General features: G+C 44.7%; 1 protein-coding gene across 1 annotated transcript; it reads left to right on the plus strand.

Moving 5' to 3' along the window:
* The first annotated feature begins 14351 nt into the window (after positions 1-14351).
* LOC140644309 (uncharacterized) lies at positions 14352-15485 on the plus strand. The gene has a single exon (XM_072847016.1). The coding sequence runs from the start codon at positions 14352-14354 to the stop codon at positions 15483-15485; it is 1134 nt and encodes a 377-aa protein (XP_072703117.1).
* Positions 15486-16812: the final 1327 nt, after the last annotated feature.

Below are 16812 nucleotides of genomic sequence, written 5' to 3' on the forward strand. Positions count from 1 at the left end.
GGCTCCTACACAGCGCTTCTGGCTGTGCCGTTGTGGTTGTATACAGCGATGCTGCAACGTGAGAGTCCCAGACCACGCCAGCACGAGGGTCCCGCACAACCTGGTCTCCCATTAATTGTAGCATCCCCCATAACACCCCTCTGAGCATGCCCCATAGCTATGGCATGCCCCACATGTCTCGTAGCTGCTCACCAGCTCCCCAGCACAGGGCGAAGACCTGCTTCCCTGGCACGGTGCCGGCTCAGAGCAGACTGAGCGGCGGTAGCCATAGTGCCGATAGTTGTGGCCACCCCAGCATGAGTCTCTGCCACGGGTGCAGCTGGGGCTGTAGGCGTAGAGGAGGGGTGTGTGCCAGGTGTCCAACCAGGAGCCTGCCGGGTCATACCAGGTTGAGTTCAAGTTGAAGAAGGATTCCCTCCCAGAAGAACATGCCATTTTGGGTAGTGGAGTACACCTAAAGGAAAGGTAGCTCAGTGATGGAAGCAAGACAATACCTTTTTATGCAATTTTTTTATCTACTGCACTTCAAGATAAGCAGGGCCAACCAGAAATAGAGGACGTACTTACCTACAGCAAATTTGGACCTTTTTTTTCCCCTTGTTTTATCATTGTCTATAAGATATCTTCTGGATGACATATTAGATACTGTAACATTTTTCCTGCAAGTGAGATGTTTATTCAAAAACCTAATTTTTATTATTATTTTCAATAATTGGATATCATTTATAAATTAAATACAAGAAATATTCCATAGAAAGTATCTCCCTCTTGCACTATTTACAATAAACAAGCAGTTGGTTTTAGGCAGAGACAAGTCAAGTGGGTAAACACAGAGCTACAGTCTACAAATAAGTTTCCATAAATGTTCCAGACCATCAGTCAAACACATACCTTAGTCAACAACAGGGGAGCAATAGGAGAAGTAAAGTCAAACTGAAGGGAATGGCCTGAAACAGGGGAGCTTTATAGAGCTGGAGGCTCCAGCAGTGAGGCACCCCTGGAGAATGGGTGTTTTGCTCTCCCCCGACAACAGCCAGTTTTGTTTGCTGCCCGTGGTTCCTGATATTTACATCTGACACGCTTTTTTAATTTTTACCATCTTCTCTCTTTTATATGACAGAAAATTTACTCCCAAACATGATCAAAGATTTCTAAAGGTGCTGCCTAACTACGGCCTAAATAAAACTTTGCAGCAAAGTATTTATAGGTTCATTCTATACATTGTGATACTGAAGCACAGATGTGAATGGACCTGTTTGAGGGATCCCTGTGAGTCAGTAGAGCATCACCCAAAATCAATTCTGCCTGACGTCTAATCCACAATGTCATCCCAGTGTTGACACATTCTTGCCTTTTATGGGACAAGAAAATGTAATTGCTGGGTTAGATGGGCATGACCTGTACGTAGACACGGAAAGGAAGGCAGAAGTTAATCCGTGATTCACGGGAAAATCCAGGCTCAGAAACATCTACCTCTACCACATTATGCTGTTTTGTTTGTTTTTTCTTGAGCTACAGCCCTGTCTAATGCATATTTCCGTAAGAGCTGCAGAGATGCCATGGCTGAGGAAAGCAGGACAGCCACACTAGCACTCTCTCGCAGCTAATAGTCCAAATATTGTCTTCAACATTATTGTGAAATTAAAGATCTTAAACCTTACTCTGGAGGCAGGCACATGGCCCACCTTCTCACAACCTCAACTGCTAAAATTTCCAGGAAGTAAACTAAAGAGAGGTTTTCTTTAAAATTTGGGGGAAAAAAAATAGAAGTACATTAAAGAAGGACAGAGGGAAATAGGAACAGAAAATAACTACACCCCTGGGCGTGTGAGCAGGACTTAGGCTGGTGGATTCACCTCAAACCATTCTGCTCCAGGATTTGATATCACTGCCATCAACACTGTATTGCAGAATTAGATTGAAACAGCATCTATAGCAAGAATAAAAGAAATCCTTGATAGGACACACCATGCAGACAGGTTGAAATGATCAATGAAGGACATCTTTGGGTTAATGCCGAATGTCTCATTAAAACATCTGGTACCATTGGGCAAGTCAGCTAGAGTATTTCTGCCCTAAGCATAATCTGCATGAGTTAACATTAGTAATCATTTTTCTTTCACATGGAGGTGTGATCACGTTTAGCTCTTGGTCCATGTGACATCCCAGCACAGCTTGAGGAATTGGTACTTCTGAATTACAAACATCTCTTCCGCTTGATATTTGTTGTCCATGACCAAATCCATTAGTTTCTTTGGTATTGGCGTCACTTTGCATGAAATACCTTCCAATCTCTTTCATAGGGAGGCGAAGGAATTAGAGTGCTATTAATAACCTATGGGACAATTACAATGCTAAAAGCACAGTGCATCAAAGGGAAAATGTCGGAAGCTGAATACAGCGGATAGAAATGGGCTGGGATATGTAATTAGGTTACACTTGCCAAGAGATGTCTCATGTCCCAGATAACCCTTTGGAAGAGTATAAAAGGTCTCTCATCCCAGTTTCCTTCATTCGCTTCTCTGCTCCTATACACCTTCATTCCTGTTGCTGAAGGGGTAAGTCCAATTTTTCTATTTCTCCTGAGTTTCTTTATGAAACCAGCTGCTTTCACACAGCCTTTGGTAGAGTTGGAGTATGATACTCGCTCCTCACCTCTGGACCTCGATCATGCCAGAGACCAAGTTCTTGTTAACCGCATGAGCTGTTTTATTAACGCAAACGACAACTGGGATATAGGGTTAGCAGGCAGAGGCTCAAGCCGAAACAAAACAACAGAAACATTGGAAAATATAGAGAAGAGGACAGTCGGAGGACTTTATGGAAAAGAGGCTTAGAAGTTTTTGAGTAGAAGGCACTGGAGGGTCTGGGGCTGCATACGGGCAATGGATGTTTTGAATAATTTTTCTCTGGAAAGCAAATTTTATCTGTAAAAGGTCATGTCTTTAGTGGGGGATACAAATCATCTCCCAATACCTAATCAGCATTGAAATCACTTTCTTATCCCTGAAGAACTAGAAATGAGGAATAAAATGGAGAATTCCAGAGCAAATTAGAGAATGCAGGTATGCCCACATGCATTAGGGCCGCTGTACCAGCATGACTGTTCTTCTCTTCCCTACAGCTTTGCCGATACTCCAGAAAGATGTGCTCTCGCAGGTCCTGCCACAGCCACGAAACCTCCTGCCACGAATCCCACTCCTCCTGCCATGACTCAGGACCCTCCTGCCATTACACCATCCAGAGGCAGCCTGTGCAGAAGTTCACCTACGTGACACCCTGCTGCCCACCCGTGCAGCCCTGTTGCCCCCCTGTGCAGCGCTACTGTCCCCCTGTGCAGCGCTACTGCCCCCCCGTGCAGCCCTGCTGCCCCCCGGTCCCCTACTGCCCCCAGTACACCAAGAACATCTGCAAGCTGCCGCCGACATGCCCCAAGTACTAACAACAGGATCCAGCCCCGGCACCTGGACCCACCGGCTCGCTCCTCCCTTGGATGCTCTCGATGCCTAAAGCTTGAATCACTGGATCTCTTTTCCCATTTTTGATTTGCATGAATCCTCTAATATCTTGTCTGTAATTAGAATTTTCTTCAAAATATAAATCTAATGTGTTTTAATTTGTTTAGCATGCAAGACCCAGCTTATGTTCTTTTCCAAAAGGCTGGGAATGATTTCTGCTGGCAGTGGCTTACACATGATGTGTCAACCTCCAAAACATGTAGATGAGACAATAAAATTTCATTTCTGAAAGTAGAAGTATTTTATGATTTTTCTTTGACCTCTTGAGAATTATCTTTACCTCTGACTTCTTAGTCACTACTTCTCATTCTTTTCTTCTCAAATTTATCACAAAATGCCCACATCCTAAAGTTTCAAAATGAATGAAAGCCAGTCATTCCAGATGCATTTCTGTGGCAGATGAATACCACTATGGACAGCATACAGACAGGTCATCTGTACCCTATTTAGCCTAGGACTGTCTTTCTCAGTTCCCTACTTCAGCAGCACCTCATACTTCATTTGTCATTCTGACTCAGAATTACAAATGTTTTGAGGTGTCTAATAAATGCAAATAGGCGCCTGGAGGTCTCCTCTAACCCTCCTTCTTTCACTGAACCTCAAATTACTGTTTTCAATGAAAATTGCACACACTTAAAAATAAATGCTAAATCTCTCTCTACTTTTTACAACCTAAGACTATCCTTATCTCCCCAGTCGCCAGCCCATCTATCTGAGACATCTATTCTAGAACAGGATCGCCTGCTTCCTTCTGCCAGCGCCTGTTTCTCTGCATCCGTTTCACAAAGAGCTTGACAACTAGCTTCAGCTTAAATTATTAACTTTGAGTATCTAGAAAAGGGTGAGATGAATGCACCCTGCATAACAGAGAATTGACACAAGGGCCTTTCCCAAAAATACCACTTTATCAACCTAGATGAACCATTTCTACATTACTTATAACTGACAGAGCTTTTCAGAAGACTGCAGGTGAGATTTTTAAACAAGGGCTAGCTCTAAAAGACTTTTTAAAAAACTTTTTTTTTGCTGAATCATGGCCTTGAAAAACAAATAAAAGGACCCTCAACCAGAACATGAAACCATGCTTTCCCGGGATGTAATTTCAAATTCAGAATGAATTAGCATCTCACAAAACTGTTGGCAGAGTAGCAAATTTTTTTCCCCAAAATTTGACATGAAAAAAACCCCTGAAAGACAAGAAGACCATCTCAACAGGGATAGCTGCTCCCTTCTGAACTCAATAAACAACTTTTAGGGCCCTCTTGTTCTAGTTGCATCAGGACCGACCCATGGGATGCTCCCGAGGAGTTTCATGTTCTAGTTGCATCAGGACCGACCCATGGGAAGTTCCCAAGGAGTTTCATGTTCTAGTTGCATCAGGACCAACCCATGGGATGCTCCTGAGGAGTTCCTGCAGCACCCCCTGGATAAAAGTCACAGGAAAGGAACAATTACCTGTTTCATTGTCCTAAAGTAAAGTCTTGGGCCACTGTGAGAGAAACTTGATAGTAAATAGTCAAACACTGCAATGAGTAAAAGTTACAAAACTGCTTAAGTAAGATAGGAGCCCAAAGCAATTTGGGATCTGAAAACAGGATGCCAATAGGTGATAGCTTCCCAGCCCAAATCCTTCCTGCTTAGGGTTTGAAATCCCCTTCTTCTAGGAGGAATGTAAACAGGGTAATATCGTGGCACAAGGGAAAAACAGCTGATGGCTGGTGGAGTCACAAACGGAATGAAACAAAATTGGAACTGGGGACGTCCTTTTAGCGTCATCTCCGGCATTGAGGCGTTAGGTGAGTTTGAGCTAGTTAACAGGACTTCCCTCTAAGTAGAGTACATGTGAGTTGTGGCTGTTAATTACAGTCCTTTCTGTCACGAACAAAACATATCAGTCAAAATGTGAGTCTGCCATGCAGACCAAGGGGCAGCATGCAGAGTAGGAGTCAACGCTTTTGAATTGTACGTTGATGCAATACTGGTTGCCCAACGACAAATCACTTAATAACTCTAGGGTTAGGTTCGTTTTTAATATGTAAATATGCAACTGCCTTCAAAATTCCCTTATAAAGCAGATTGGGAAATTCATTCCCTATTAACATGTTAAGGAAAAAGTCATAATTGTTTTTCCTGACTGTGTCAAATCGGAAATGCTAAAAGCTAGACACAGAAGATAAATATGAACGTGACTACTTAGTTAATTGTCAGCATTGCCAAGAGATGTATAATTTCTCGGATAACCTTTTGGAAGATATAAAAGTTCGCCGTCCCGTGTTCCTCCTTCATTCAGCATCAGCTCTCGGTGATCTTCCTCTTGCTTGCTCCAACAAAGCGTAAGTTGGATTATATTGATTTATCTACTATTGAGCAGCAGGAGCTCACATAGGAGTTCTAGCTGACTAGTTCCACATCTAGACCTTGCCTTTGTCTTAGAAATTTCTTATTTTTGGTGACTGGGTGCCTGAACATGTAGGCTATGCAAAGGGTGCTTGTGGTTTGCTCACAGCAGATGGGATGACAGAAAAATAGGAGTAATTGAAGGACCAGATCTCCAAAGACACAGAGTCTTTGGGACCCAGCAAGGAATTAATTCCCAAACTAGCTGGTGATGGAGGGAGAGATATCTGAGACAAGTCAGTGCAGTTTTAGAAGTAAATTTTACTTTAAAAAGCCAACAGTAGCATCTTGGTAAGGAAATTCCCATCAGAGCTGGGAGTGCTATTAATGAGTGCTCCCACCATCGTAGAGTATCCCCCAAAAGACAAGGCAGTATCACTTTCAGGGTCAAGATATCTCATATATTACAAAACAGAGGAAAACAAAATTTCCCAGACCACTACAGAAAAAAAGCCAAGGAAAATGCAGAAGGTTACAGTGGGGCAGCTGTACCAGCCTGATGGTCTCTCTCTCTTCCCTACAGCCTTGCCGATACTCCAGAAAGATGTGCTCTCGTGGGTCCTGCCACGACTATGAGTCCTCCTGCCACGAATCCCGGTCTTCCTGCCATGGATCCCGCTCCTCCTGCCATGACTCAGGACCCTCCTGCCATTACACCATCCAGAGGCAGCCTGTGCAGAAGTTCACCTACGTGACACCCTGCTGCCCACCCGTGCAGCCCTGTTGCCCCCCTGTGCAGCGCTACTGTCCCCCTGTGCAGCGCTACTGCCCCCCCGTGCAGCCCTGCTGCCCCCCGGTCCCCTACTGCCCCCAGTACACCAAGAACATCTGCAAGCTGCCGCCGACATGCCCCAAGTACTAACAACAGGATCCAGCCCCGGCACCTGGACCCACTGGCTCGCCCCTCCTTTGGACGCTGTGGCCACAGATTGTCTCATCCTTACTGAAATCCCTGGGTCTCTGCCATGTGCCTCACTGCTGGTCTGGATGAAATGTTCTCCTAATTATTATTCAAGGTGTCATTCTTTCTAATTATTCAGGAAATGTCCTTTCTAATTATTCAGTGCATAATTACTGTTGGGAATCTTTCTATGCCATGCACTTCTGTTTCAGACTCATCTGGGTGTGGGAAACAATAAATCTTACAATTCATGAGACCTGCATTGTCATTCAATTTCTTTATTGACTTTTTCCTTTTGACTTTTTTATTTTTTTCTGGATTCTTCAGTCAAATTTCCTCATATTCTCAAATGGTGGCCAATAACAATTCTGACATTCATTTGGGAAGAAAACAGACACATTAGTAGAGGAAAAAGTTCTCAGCTACCAAAAATCTGCATAAACCTGAAGGGCTGAGTAGAACAAGGCTTCCCCTTACACCAGACGATGAGCTGGTCTACACAGATTTTTGTCCCATCGTTTTGAAAACAACGAGATGAAAAACAATTGAACGCAAACTCTTCTGTTTTGGAGACAAGCATAGCTCATTAAATGAAAGAGGAATAAGTAGTTTGCAGTTGCTAATATTCTTACTCAATACATGCAATAATTTACTCCAAGCTCGGCTTCAGAACTTGGGCATATAAATATTTTCAAATATCTTAATACTTCTGAGCCTCTGAAAACAGAAGTCACAAACTTTTTTCATATTCTGGTGTTGCTTGTCACTAGTATATACTTTGGAGCAGAGAAATGGGTTAGCCCAGAGAAGGTTCTCCTCATGTAAGACTCTCGTGCACTTGCGCAGCACAGATCTGAACACCACAATATGTTATTATGGAGATCTCGTAAACCAAACACTTCTGAATGTAACTGAACAAGTATCAACCCCCACATGGCTCTAAAAATGACATTTCATCACTGTAGATTGGGCTTCCCGTACATAATCCCTTAAAAGAACTGCAAGCCATGGATGATAACTCTTTAGAGATCATGTTTTCCTTAGCAGAATCTGAATTTGAAAGGTTCAGAAACATTTGTTGAGTGGGTGTAACCTAGGACACTCCAGTTTTGAAAGGCTGTTGAGGAAGTGGAAAGATTTTGGAGGAACATTGGTGTGATGCTTCAGGCCAAAGCACAGAGGAAAGGAGAACTGTCACACAAGCACCAGCTTCTCCAACTAGCCAGCTGCAGCCTCTCTTGGTTTTGGGCCTGCAACTGAGTCACAAAATGTCCCTGAGGAATTCGTGCAATCCTCCCTTACTACACAAAACTCACCACAAGCAATTATATTGCCTCTAGCCTGATGAAAAGCTGTAAGACACCCATACTTTAGAGAGCGCTTCTCGTTAGCAGTTAGCAAATTACGAATTACTCTAATGGGTAACATTTTCCAAAGTTGATGAGTTACAGGCTTCATTTTCTTACGCTTCAAAGACTGAGTCAAACAGGATTATGAATCCAGATTTAGTGCCCATAATTTCACCACTAGTGACAAAACCCAATATTTGCTCAAACTACAGCTCAAACGCTCTCTTTCTCTGAATACTCTGCTTTCCAGACATTTCTGCAGGTGAGGTCAGGTGAAAAAAAGTGTAAGAAATCAGTGAAGGGAAAGAGAAACCAAGGAATGGGAAAACTTAACATACTCATGCCTTCTACAGAGCTCATCGCCAGACATTTTTCTCTGATCGTAAGTACTAAATAACCTTTGATACACGTGGAACAATCTGATGGAGTCAGCCAAGTCATCTGGCCAGTCAAGGAACATGTGAAGAATCAGAAATATTTTATTTTTTGCTGTACCAAGGAAACGAAGAGATCGTGCCAGACTTCCCAACATTGTGCCATACCCATGAGTTGCAGCTGGTAATCCCATTTCCTCTTGGCATTCAACAACATGTAAATTAAAATCCTGAGCTGTCACCTGCACAAAATGGTAGGCCTACCCCAGGAGTCAGCATTTCTGAGACGTAAAGACCTTTCTGTCGTTGATGCAATCCCGGTTGCCCATTGGCAAGCTAATTAACACCTATGAGATTAGTGTCAGTCTACAGGAAATGGGAAAGAAATGCCTCCCAAAATCCTTATAGGAAATGCATTAGGAATTACATATGGGATGAAATACAGTGTGGCAAAGAGGAAACACTAAAAATAGGATAGCACAAACATCTGCGGGATTGAGTGCGGAAATAATTAAGCTGTCATTGCAAAGACGTGTCTCATATCCGAGATAACCTTTTGGAGTAGTATAAAAGACTGCTCAGCCCAGTCCTCCTCAGTCGCTCGCCTTCGCTTCCAGACACTTCTCCCTGTAGCTGAAGAGGGTAAGAACAATTTTACTATTTCTGTTCATGCTGACAGAGAGGAAACCTCCACTAGAGGTTTTTATGGACCTCCTGGGAGCTGGGACTTACCTAAATGCCTTCTGCTTGCACCCTTGCGGTGCTCTGAGGCAGGCACAGTGAGCAGCAGACAGAAGGATGGGGATCACTGGGGAAGATCCAGCGAAGGCTCACAAAGAGATCCTCGAGTGACACAAGCTCCGTGCTGTTTCACAAGGGAGATGGTGGTTTGGGAGTGGCTTATGGGGCTCATTGCATCGGCTTGCAGGGACCTAGCTTCAGACAGCATTTGCCAGAGCAAGCCCCGCAGACTAGGCAGGATCAAGGGGGTATTTGGTCTGGATTAGGCAGGCAAAAAGAAAGAGAGAAGCAGTTCACTGGGGAGCTCAAGAAAAATGTTACTAAAAAAAAAAGAAGGGGAGGGAATATAAGAAGTTAATCTGGGGCTCTTCTCACCACGTTGATCTCTCACTCCTGACAGCTTTGCCGATACTCCAGAAAGATGTGCTCTCGTGGGTCCTGCCACGACTATGAGTCCTCCTGCCACGAATCCCGGTCTTCCTGCCATGGATCCCGCTCCTCCTGCCATGACTCAGGACCCTCCTGCCATTACACCATCCAGAGGCAGCCTGTGCAGAAGTTCACCTACGTGACACCCTGCTGCCCACCCGTGCAGCCCTGTTGCCCCCCTGTGCAGCGCTACTGTCCCCCTGTGCAGCGCTACTGCCCCCCCGTGCAGCGCTACTGCCCCCCGGTCCCCTACTGCCCCCAGTACACCAAGAACATCTGCAAGCTGCCGCCGACATGCCCCAAGTACTAACAACAGGATCCGGCCCCGGCACCTGGACCCACCGGCTCGCTCCTCGCCCAAAGCCTCAAGCTCGTCTCCTTGCTCATCGTTTGCCACCCATGCCACTTCTCTGCAAGCAAACACTTTTAAAGTGGTTGGAGCGTAGCGTGGTATTAGGATGAAATCTCTCGGTTTAATGAGCTTTGAGCTGTTTACCTTCTTTCTGCCAATGCAAAGCACACTGTCCGCTGGGATAGTTTCTTTCTTGCTTTGCTGCTTCATTCTCCAGCAAGACAATAAAAATTATATTTCAAGCCTACCTAACAGTTCTGGATGTTTTTAGTCACCGCTCCGTCATATCTGCTTGTCTGGCGGCATCTGTTTTTTCTTGTGGTTTTAAAGCCATGCTTTAATCACTGGTGAAAACAGCTAAAGTAGGAGGAACGCCAAAGAAACATGAAAGTCAAGGAAAACGCCTGCGGCACCCACCAGTGATGCCAGGACCGCTGCACCGCACACAGAGAGCTAGGAGAAACACGTCGGGTTATTTCCTGGTGAAACCAAATATTTGCACTGAGGTCAGCAGATGCAATGGGGGTTTGAGAGTTACAGCCGGCAGCCTGGGCTGCACGTTCATGTTTTTACTGTAGACATGATCTTTAAAAGCTGCTGCTATATTTGGAAACAAAACAAAGCAAATCCTGCAGGGTTTGGAACTTGCCTTGGAACACCCTCAATTAAACAATTTCTACAGTGTAAAATGAGAGAAGGTTTCCCCAGCGTGATTCATCCATCCCAGGGCAGGCATGGGAAATAAGCTGGATGAACTGGGCACTGCAAGTACCTAGTAAATGGCCAGTTAGTATATAAGTAATTGGAATTAGTTATTTATAGGTCATGGAGAAAATTGTCATTATAGAGGAACAGCCTGCTAAAAAGGAAAAGTTGCAAATGGGATGCAGAGAGCAATTAATTACTCACCTTCATTCAAGTTGTTGCCATTGCTAAGAGATGGCTCATTTTCATGCGACCCTTGGCAGCTACATGAAAAACTCTTTTCCTTATTCGTTCTTCACCTCTCTGCAGTGGGGTATTGAGTCAGTAAGGCTTTCTGTCCATAGGAGTGGTTTTGTCTTCAAGTGTATACATTCACTTTCCCTTGCTGCCCCAGGCCTCCAACTTTCTATTCTGTGATTAATCACAGCACATTTTATTTGCTCTTCCTTTTCCAAGTCCCATGAAAGGTGCAAAGCCTCTGAACTGGTTACACTTTCTGCTGTGCTCAAGCTTGAAGTTCCCGTTAACTTGAGGATGAGGCAGCAATAATGGGGAAACAAGAATGAAGCTTGTTTCTATTCTGTTCTGTTCTGTTCTAAGCTTTTGTCAGGCCTGGAGAGGTTTGACACCTGGAACATCAAGGATCAAAGCCTTTATGAATGCTTTAACTTGTTGGAATATTTTTTTTTAAATCAGACACCATAGACATTTGGCAAGAGAAGTCCTCTATACCTAACGCTCTAGATAGCTTAGAGGAACATTTCTGCTCTGCTGAGTATGTGTTAAGTAACGTAACAGTGGATTTCCACAACCAGGATAAACCATGAGCAAACCCCTAAGGATTAATGAGGAGGAATTTGCCTTAGCTGTCTCACGGCGAGGATTGCTTCACTGCACCCGTAATTCTCAAATCCAAACAAACAGAATGGGCATCTTACAAAGCCTGCTAAGCTCATTGACTCAATGGGAAATTTAACTGGGATCTTTTTTTGGATCTAATCTGAATCTTTTCTTTTGTAAAACTCCTCTTGTAAAATCGGTTAAGTGTCTCCCAGCTGCCTATGGATCTGTCTCACATGGCTATAGACATCTCTGATGCTCACATCCAGGTCTAGCAGCAGCAGTGGGGTTTTTTTACGCAGAGGGACACTGGATGAAGCAATGCACCAGATCCGTACAAAGTCACACAGAAAACTGCCTCATTTTGACCAACATCTCATACTTTACCTCACTGCTCAGGATCCCCCACATTTCTAATGTCAGAGTCTCCTATCATTTCTCTGCAGGCCCCTCCTGGCCATCTCCCAGGTTGCCATGAGCCTCCTTTATTGGTTAGCTGAAATGCAGGTTCTCAGCTGGTGTAAATCTCTATCAGATTATAATATGTGGCAGTGACCTAGTCTAACCTGGTCATTAGCATGAAGCCAAACTCAATAGGAAATGAAGCCTATGTTTTAGTGGACAGGAACATTGACCTTGGAAAGAACTTGCCTGGAGAAGTGGTGACTTCACGGTCCTTTGAATTCTTCAAAGCAAGACTGGGTAGCTTTCTAAAAGCTGGGATGTAGCCAAATAAAAACTGTAGAAACTGGGTGGAAATGGATGTTTTATGCCACCAGAAGTCAAACTGAAGGTTCACAATGACCTATCCTGTCCTCAGCATCTGTGATCTGGATCACACTGTGTTTCTATATGAACAGAAACAGCCTTAATCTTCTCTCCTTCACCTCAGGAGAAATCAGGATATCTCCAGTGAAGCTGTATGCTATAGGGGAGGGTGGTCAAGGGTCCTTCGGTGCTCTGCTCCCACAGATGCACAGCCCCACAGCAGCAGGAGCAGCCCTCCTCCTTGGGGTGATCTCAGAAACAAAACATTTAATCACGTCAGTCACAGTCCCGGGTCCCATGAATTCCCTCTGACCGGAGAGAGATAATTTTTTAAAAAGACGTCGTTTATTTTGAAATCCTAAAAATGCTCAGGGCATCATGTGAGGCCTTCAGGCTTTCATGCAAAATAAATATTAACATCATTAATGAATAATTGCAACATGATCATTAACATCAGCACTAATGACTCCCAATGGGTGACTGAGAACTGAGCATAGAGTATGCTCAAATATAACATCCGTAGGTGGATCTTTCATTACTCGAGGGCATACTAGGACTTAAAAAAATGGAATAGGAATTTTGCAGAGCAAGCTACACTAAGCAGAAGCAGGATGTAAAACTTCCAGAAAAGTTTTGCATTTTGCTTTTATTTAAAGATGTCAAAAAGGAATTGGAAAAATATGGACTCCGATTTGACCCAAACTCTACTCCAAATTTCCATGATGAATTTGCACAGTCGTTTGCACCTAAAATTTCTGATATTGGCAAGGCCAAGGGCATGTGTTTTCCCATGCATGGATGGGTGAGGCAGCAAGGGATGAGATGTCAAGAACTTTCTGTTACACATTTGCCCTTCTGATGACCAGACACCCCAAAGAAAGACATCGGGCTTCACCGTTTCTGCATTCAAAAACAAAACACGGGGCCATGGAATTACGCTTGCTGGAATTCTATTTTAAAAAATCATATTGAGGAGTGACTGACGTCCAGAAGGCCTCTGCATGCCTCTGGAATCCACTGCTACTCCATCTTAATTATGATTTTTATGTTAATTGAGCACTCACTAGCTCTGAACAAGCCACCTAGCATCTCAATGTAACAGCGTTACCATATGCAAAATGAGCAGAAACATACCTTTTAAGCATCGCACAAGAATTAACTTGACATTAAAAAATTGTAAAAAATTTACAGAACAAATTGATAATAACACAAAATTGAGGGGTTGGTCAAAAACAATGAGGCAAAGACTAAATAGATGAAGGCACATTCAACAAATAAGTATAGGCTTAGTGCGTAAATCATGAATTGCTGTGGGGTACCTCATTTCCGGCAGGACAATTTCGAGCTAAATAAAAGGTCTCCCCGTCCCTTTGCTCCTCACTCAACTGCACCACTCCGTTAGCACGGTAAGTGCTACCTATTAGCAGTGTTCTTTGATAGCAATGGTTCTCATTTGGTTTTGGTCAAGCAATGAATTGAAATGTGTCTTTGTACCTCATCTTTGTAGGGTGTTGGACTAGCTGACCTTTAAAGGTCCCTTCCAACCCAAACTATTCTATGATTCTATGATCTACAGCTCTCTCTGAAATCCAGATTTTCCTAGCCTGTTGGTCTATTGCTTATTGGAAAAGACAGTTGGTAGAGAGAGCACAGTGGAAAATAAGCTTCTTGGGATGGAAATTCAGGGAGTGATCTTCATGGATGAGCACAGGGAAGTTAGTTCCCAGGAGAGTTCAAAAGATGCACAAGTATCTCTGGGATAGTGACAGGTGGCTTCACTTCTGTAAGGATCTTTTTTTGCAGCTCAAGACCAATAAATAGGAAGCAGTGTGTGATATGGCTATCACCCATGGGCCTAGACAACAGCATTTGTATGCCAAAATAAAACACATCTATATACTTAGAAAGATGGGTTGTATCTGAAAGTACGCTGTGTTTCAGGTCCTTGCTCCTTCCAGCTTTGACTACACTACAAACATGTGCTCTACTGGATGTTGCTCTACCGGATGCTGCTCCGTCATGAGGAGCAAAACAGTGTGCTGCAGCCAGCCATGCCAGAAGACCATCTGCTGCGATCCATGCCAAAAGACTGTCTGCTGCAGCCCATGCCAGCAGTCCTGCTGCTGCGACCCATGCCAGAAGCCCTGCTGTGACCCATGCCAGCAGTCCGTGTGCTGTGACCCCTGCCAGAAGCCCTGCTGTGACCCGTGCCAGCAGTCCGTCTGCTGTGACCCATGCCAGAAGCCCTGCTGTGACCCGTGCCAGCAGTCCGTCTGCTGTGACCCGTGCCAGAAGCCCTGCTGTGACCCGTGCCAGCAGTCCGTCTGCTGTGACCCATGCCAGAAGCCCTGCTGTGACCCGTGCCAGCAGTCCGTCTGCTGTGACCCCTGCCAGAAGCCCTGCTGTGACCCGTGCCAGCAGTCCGTCTGCTGTGACCCATGCCAGAAGCCCTGCTGTGACCCGTGCCAGCAGTCCGTCTGCTGTGACCCATGCCAGAAGCCCTGCTGTGACCCGTGCCAGCAGTCCGTCTGCTGTGACCCGTGCCAGAAGCCCTGCTGTGACCCGTGCCAGCAGTCCGTCTGCTGTGACCCGTGCCAGAAGCCCTGCTGTGACCCGTGCCAGCAGTCCGTCTGCTGTGACCCGTGCCAGAAGCCCTGCTGTGACCCGTGCCAGCAGTCCGTCTGCTGTGACCCGTGCCAGAAGCCCTGTTGTGACCCGTGCCAGCAGTCCGTCTGCTGTGACCCATGCCAGCAGTCTGTCTGCTGTGACCCATGCCAGAAGCCCTGCTGTGACCCGTGCCAGCAGTCCGTCTGCTGTGACCCATGCCAGAAGCCCTGCTGTGACCCCTGCCAGCAGTCCGTCTGCTGTACCAAGGTGTGCCAGAAGTCCTGCTGCTGCTGCGGTCAGCAACCCTGCTGCTGCGGCCAGCGACCCTGCTGCTGCTGTGGCTGCCGCCCCTGCTGCTGCTCTGGATGTCTGTCTTCCTGTTCCTACATGGTGAAGAAGCAGCCCGTTGTGGTGTGTTACAGCCCCGTGCAATACTGCTCTCCCATGAGGAAGTACTGCATACCCATCCAGAAGTGCTGCACCACAATCAAGAAGTCTTGCTGAGCCAACTCTGGGTAGCAAAAGCAGCTCTGGCGGCTCCCATCTCTGGCGTTGAACAAGAACAGGCACATGGAGATGAAAACCTGCTCATTTGCTTCTGGTTCACATGATGATGGAGTAAACGCCTAGCAATTTTCTTCTTCTTTTCAAACTTAAGCCATCTTCTTCTTTCTGTCCTTTAATTATTGAACATCTGCAATGCACTTGAATATATCACCCATTGTATAAGGCAAAGAGCTATTAGATATTAGTGGGGCTGTTAATTTTCTTCTTGTTGTATGGGACTTGGGATACCTTTGCTGTTAACGTGATCATTCTTCATTTTCTTTCTTGACTTGTAGACAATAAAACTTAGCATTAAGCAAAATGCAAAATCTTGTCTTTTGATTGTTCTTACATCGCTTTGCCCAGAATGTGTCCTCATTCTGGTGCCGTTTTCTATGCCTTCAGCCAGGATCCTGCTGGCTACAGACATGCTCCTTTGGCACAGAACATTTAGGAAACAAAGATCTGCTCAGCCATACTTCCCATTGGCATAAACTAGGTCATGTCTGAAGACAGCAAGAAGAGCAGTATGATCCATTCTTGCACTGACTGATCATCTGCCTCAGTTAGCTCAATTTTTACTATAAAACTAAATGGTTAAGGTAAATAAAACTCTAAGGACACAGATTGACTGAAGCATGCATAATTCCACCATCTGAAAACTCCATAAGATGTATAGGAACTCATCCCTGATACTGGAATAGGTATTTCAATAGGTACTTAGAGGAATTCACTACTCACTGAATAGCAGGCACCATCTTCTTCCACCACCATCTTCAAAAATAAAATTTCAGAAAACACCTTAAATCAGTGAATTATTTTTCTGTGAGCAGAGATTTTCATATGCGGCGTTCCTGGATTACAAGCACTGGAATGAAACCCAGGTTTTAGTGTACAACTTAAAAGCTTCATTCCTAAAATAGCACACACATGAGTCAACAATACCCTTTCTACCTGGCTGGGACTTCCTTTACTATTAAAATTCAGGACTCAGCTTGGAATTGCATGTCTCAGGAAAATGCCTTGAGCACTCTCTTGATTGCTTCCCTCAACTAAACCTTCAGAGCATACACAAAGTCTGCATAGAATAATCTTCTCTGCCATGTTAGACTCTCCTGAAAAGATTATTCAGGTCTTTAGGAATTTTTTATTAATAAGTGAATCAGGTACAATACACTGGCAGAAGGATATCCTATACCATACCGTACTATACTATATCAGAAGTGCATTCTGTTAGGGAAATCTTGTGAATATTAATTTCATCATATGCTGGAAAAGCTGCCAT

This window comes from Ciconia boyciana, chromosome 26 (assembly GCF_034638445.1).
Source record: "Ciconia boyciana chromosome 26, ASM3463844v1, whole genome shotgun sequence".
NCBI lineage: Eukaryota > Metazoa > Chordata > Aves > Ciconiiformes > Ciconiidae > Ciconia > Ciconia boyciana.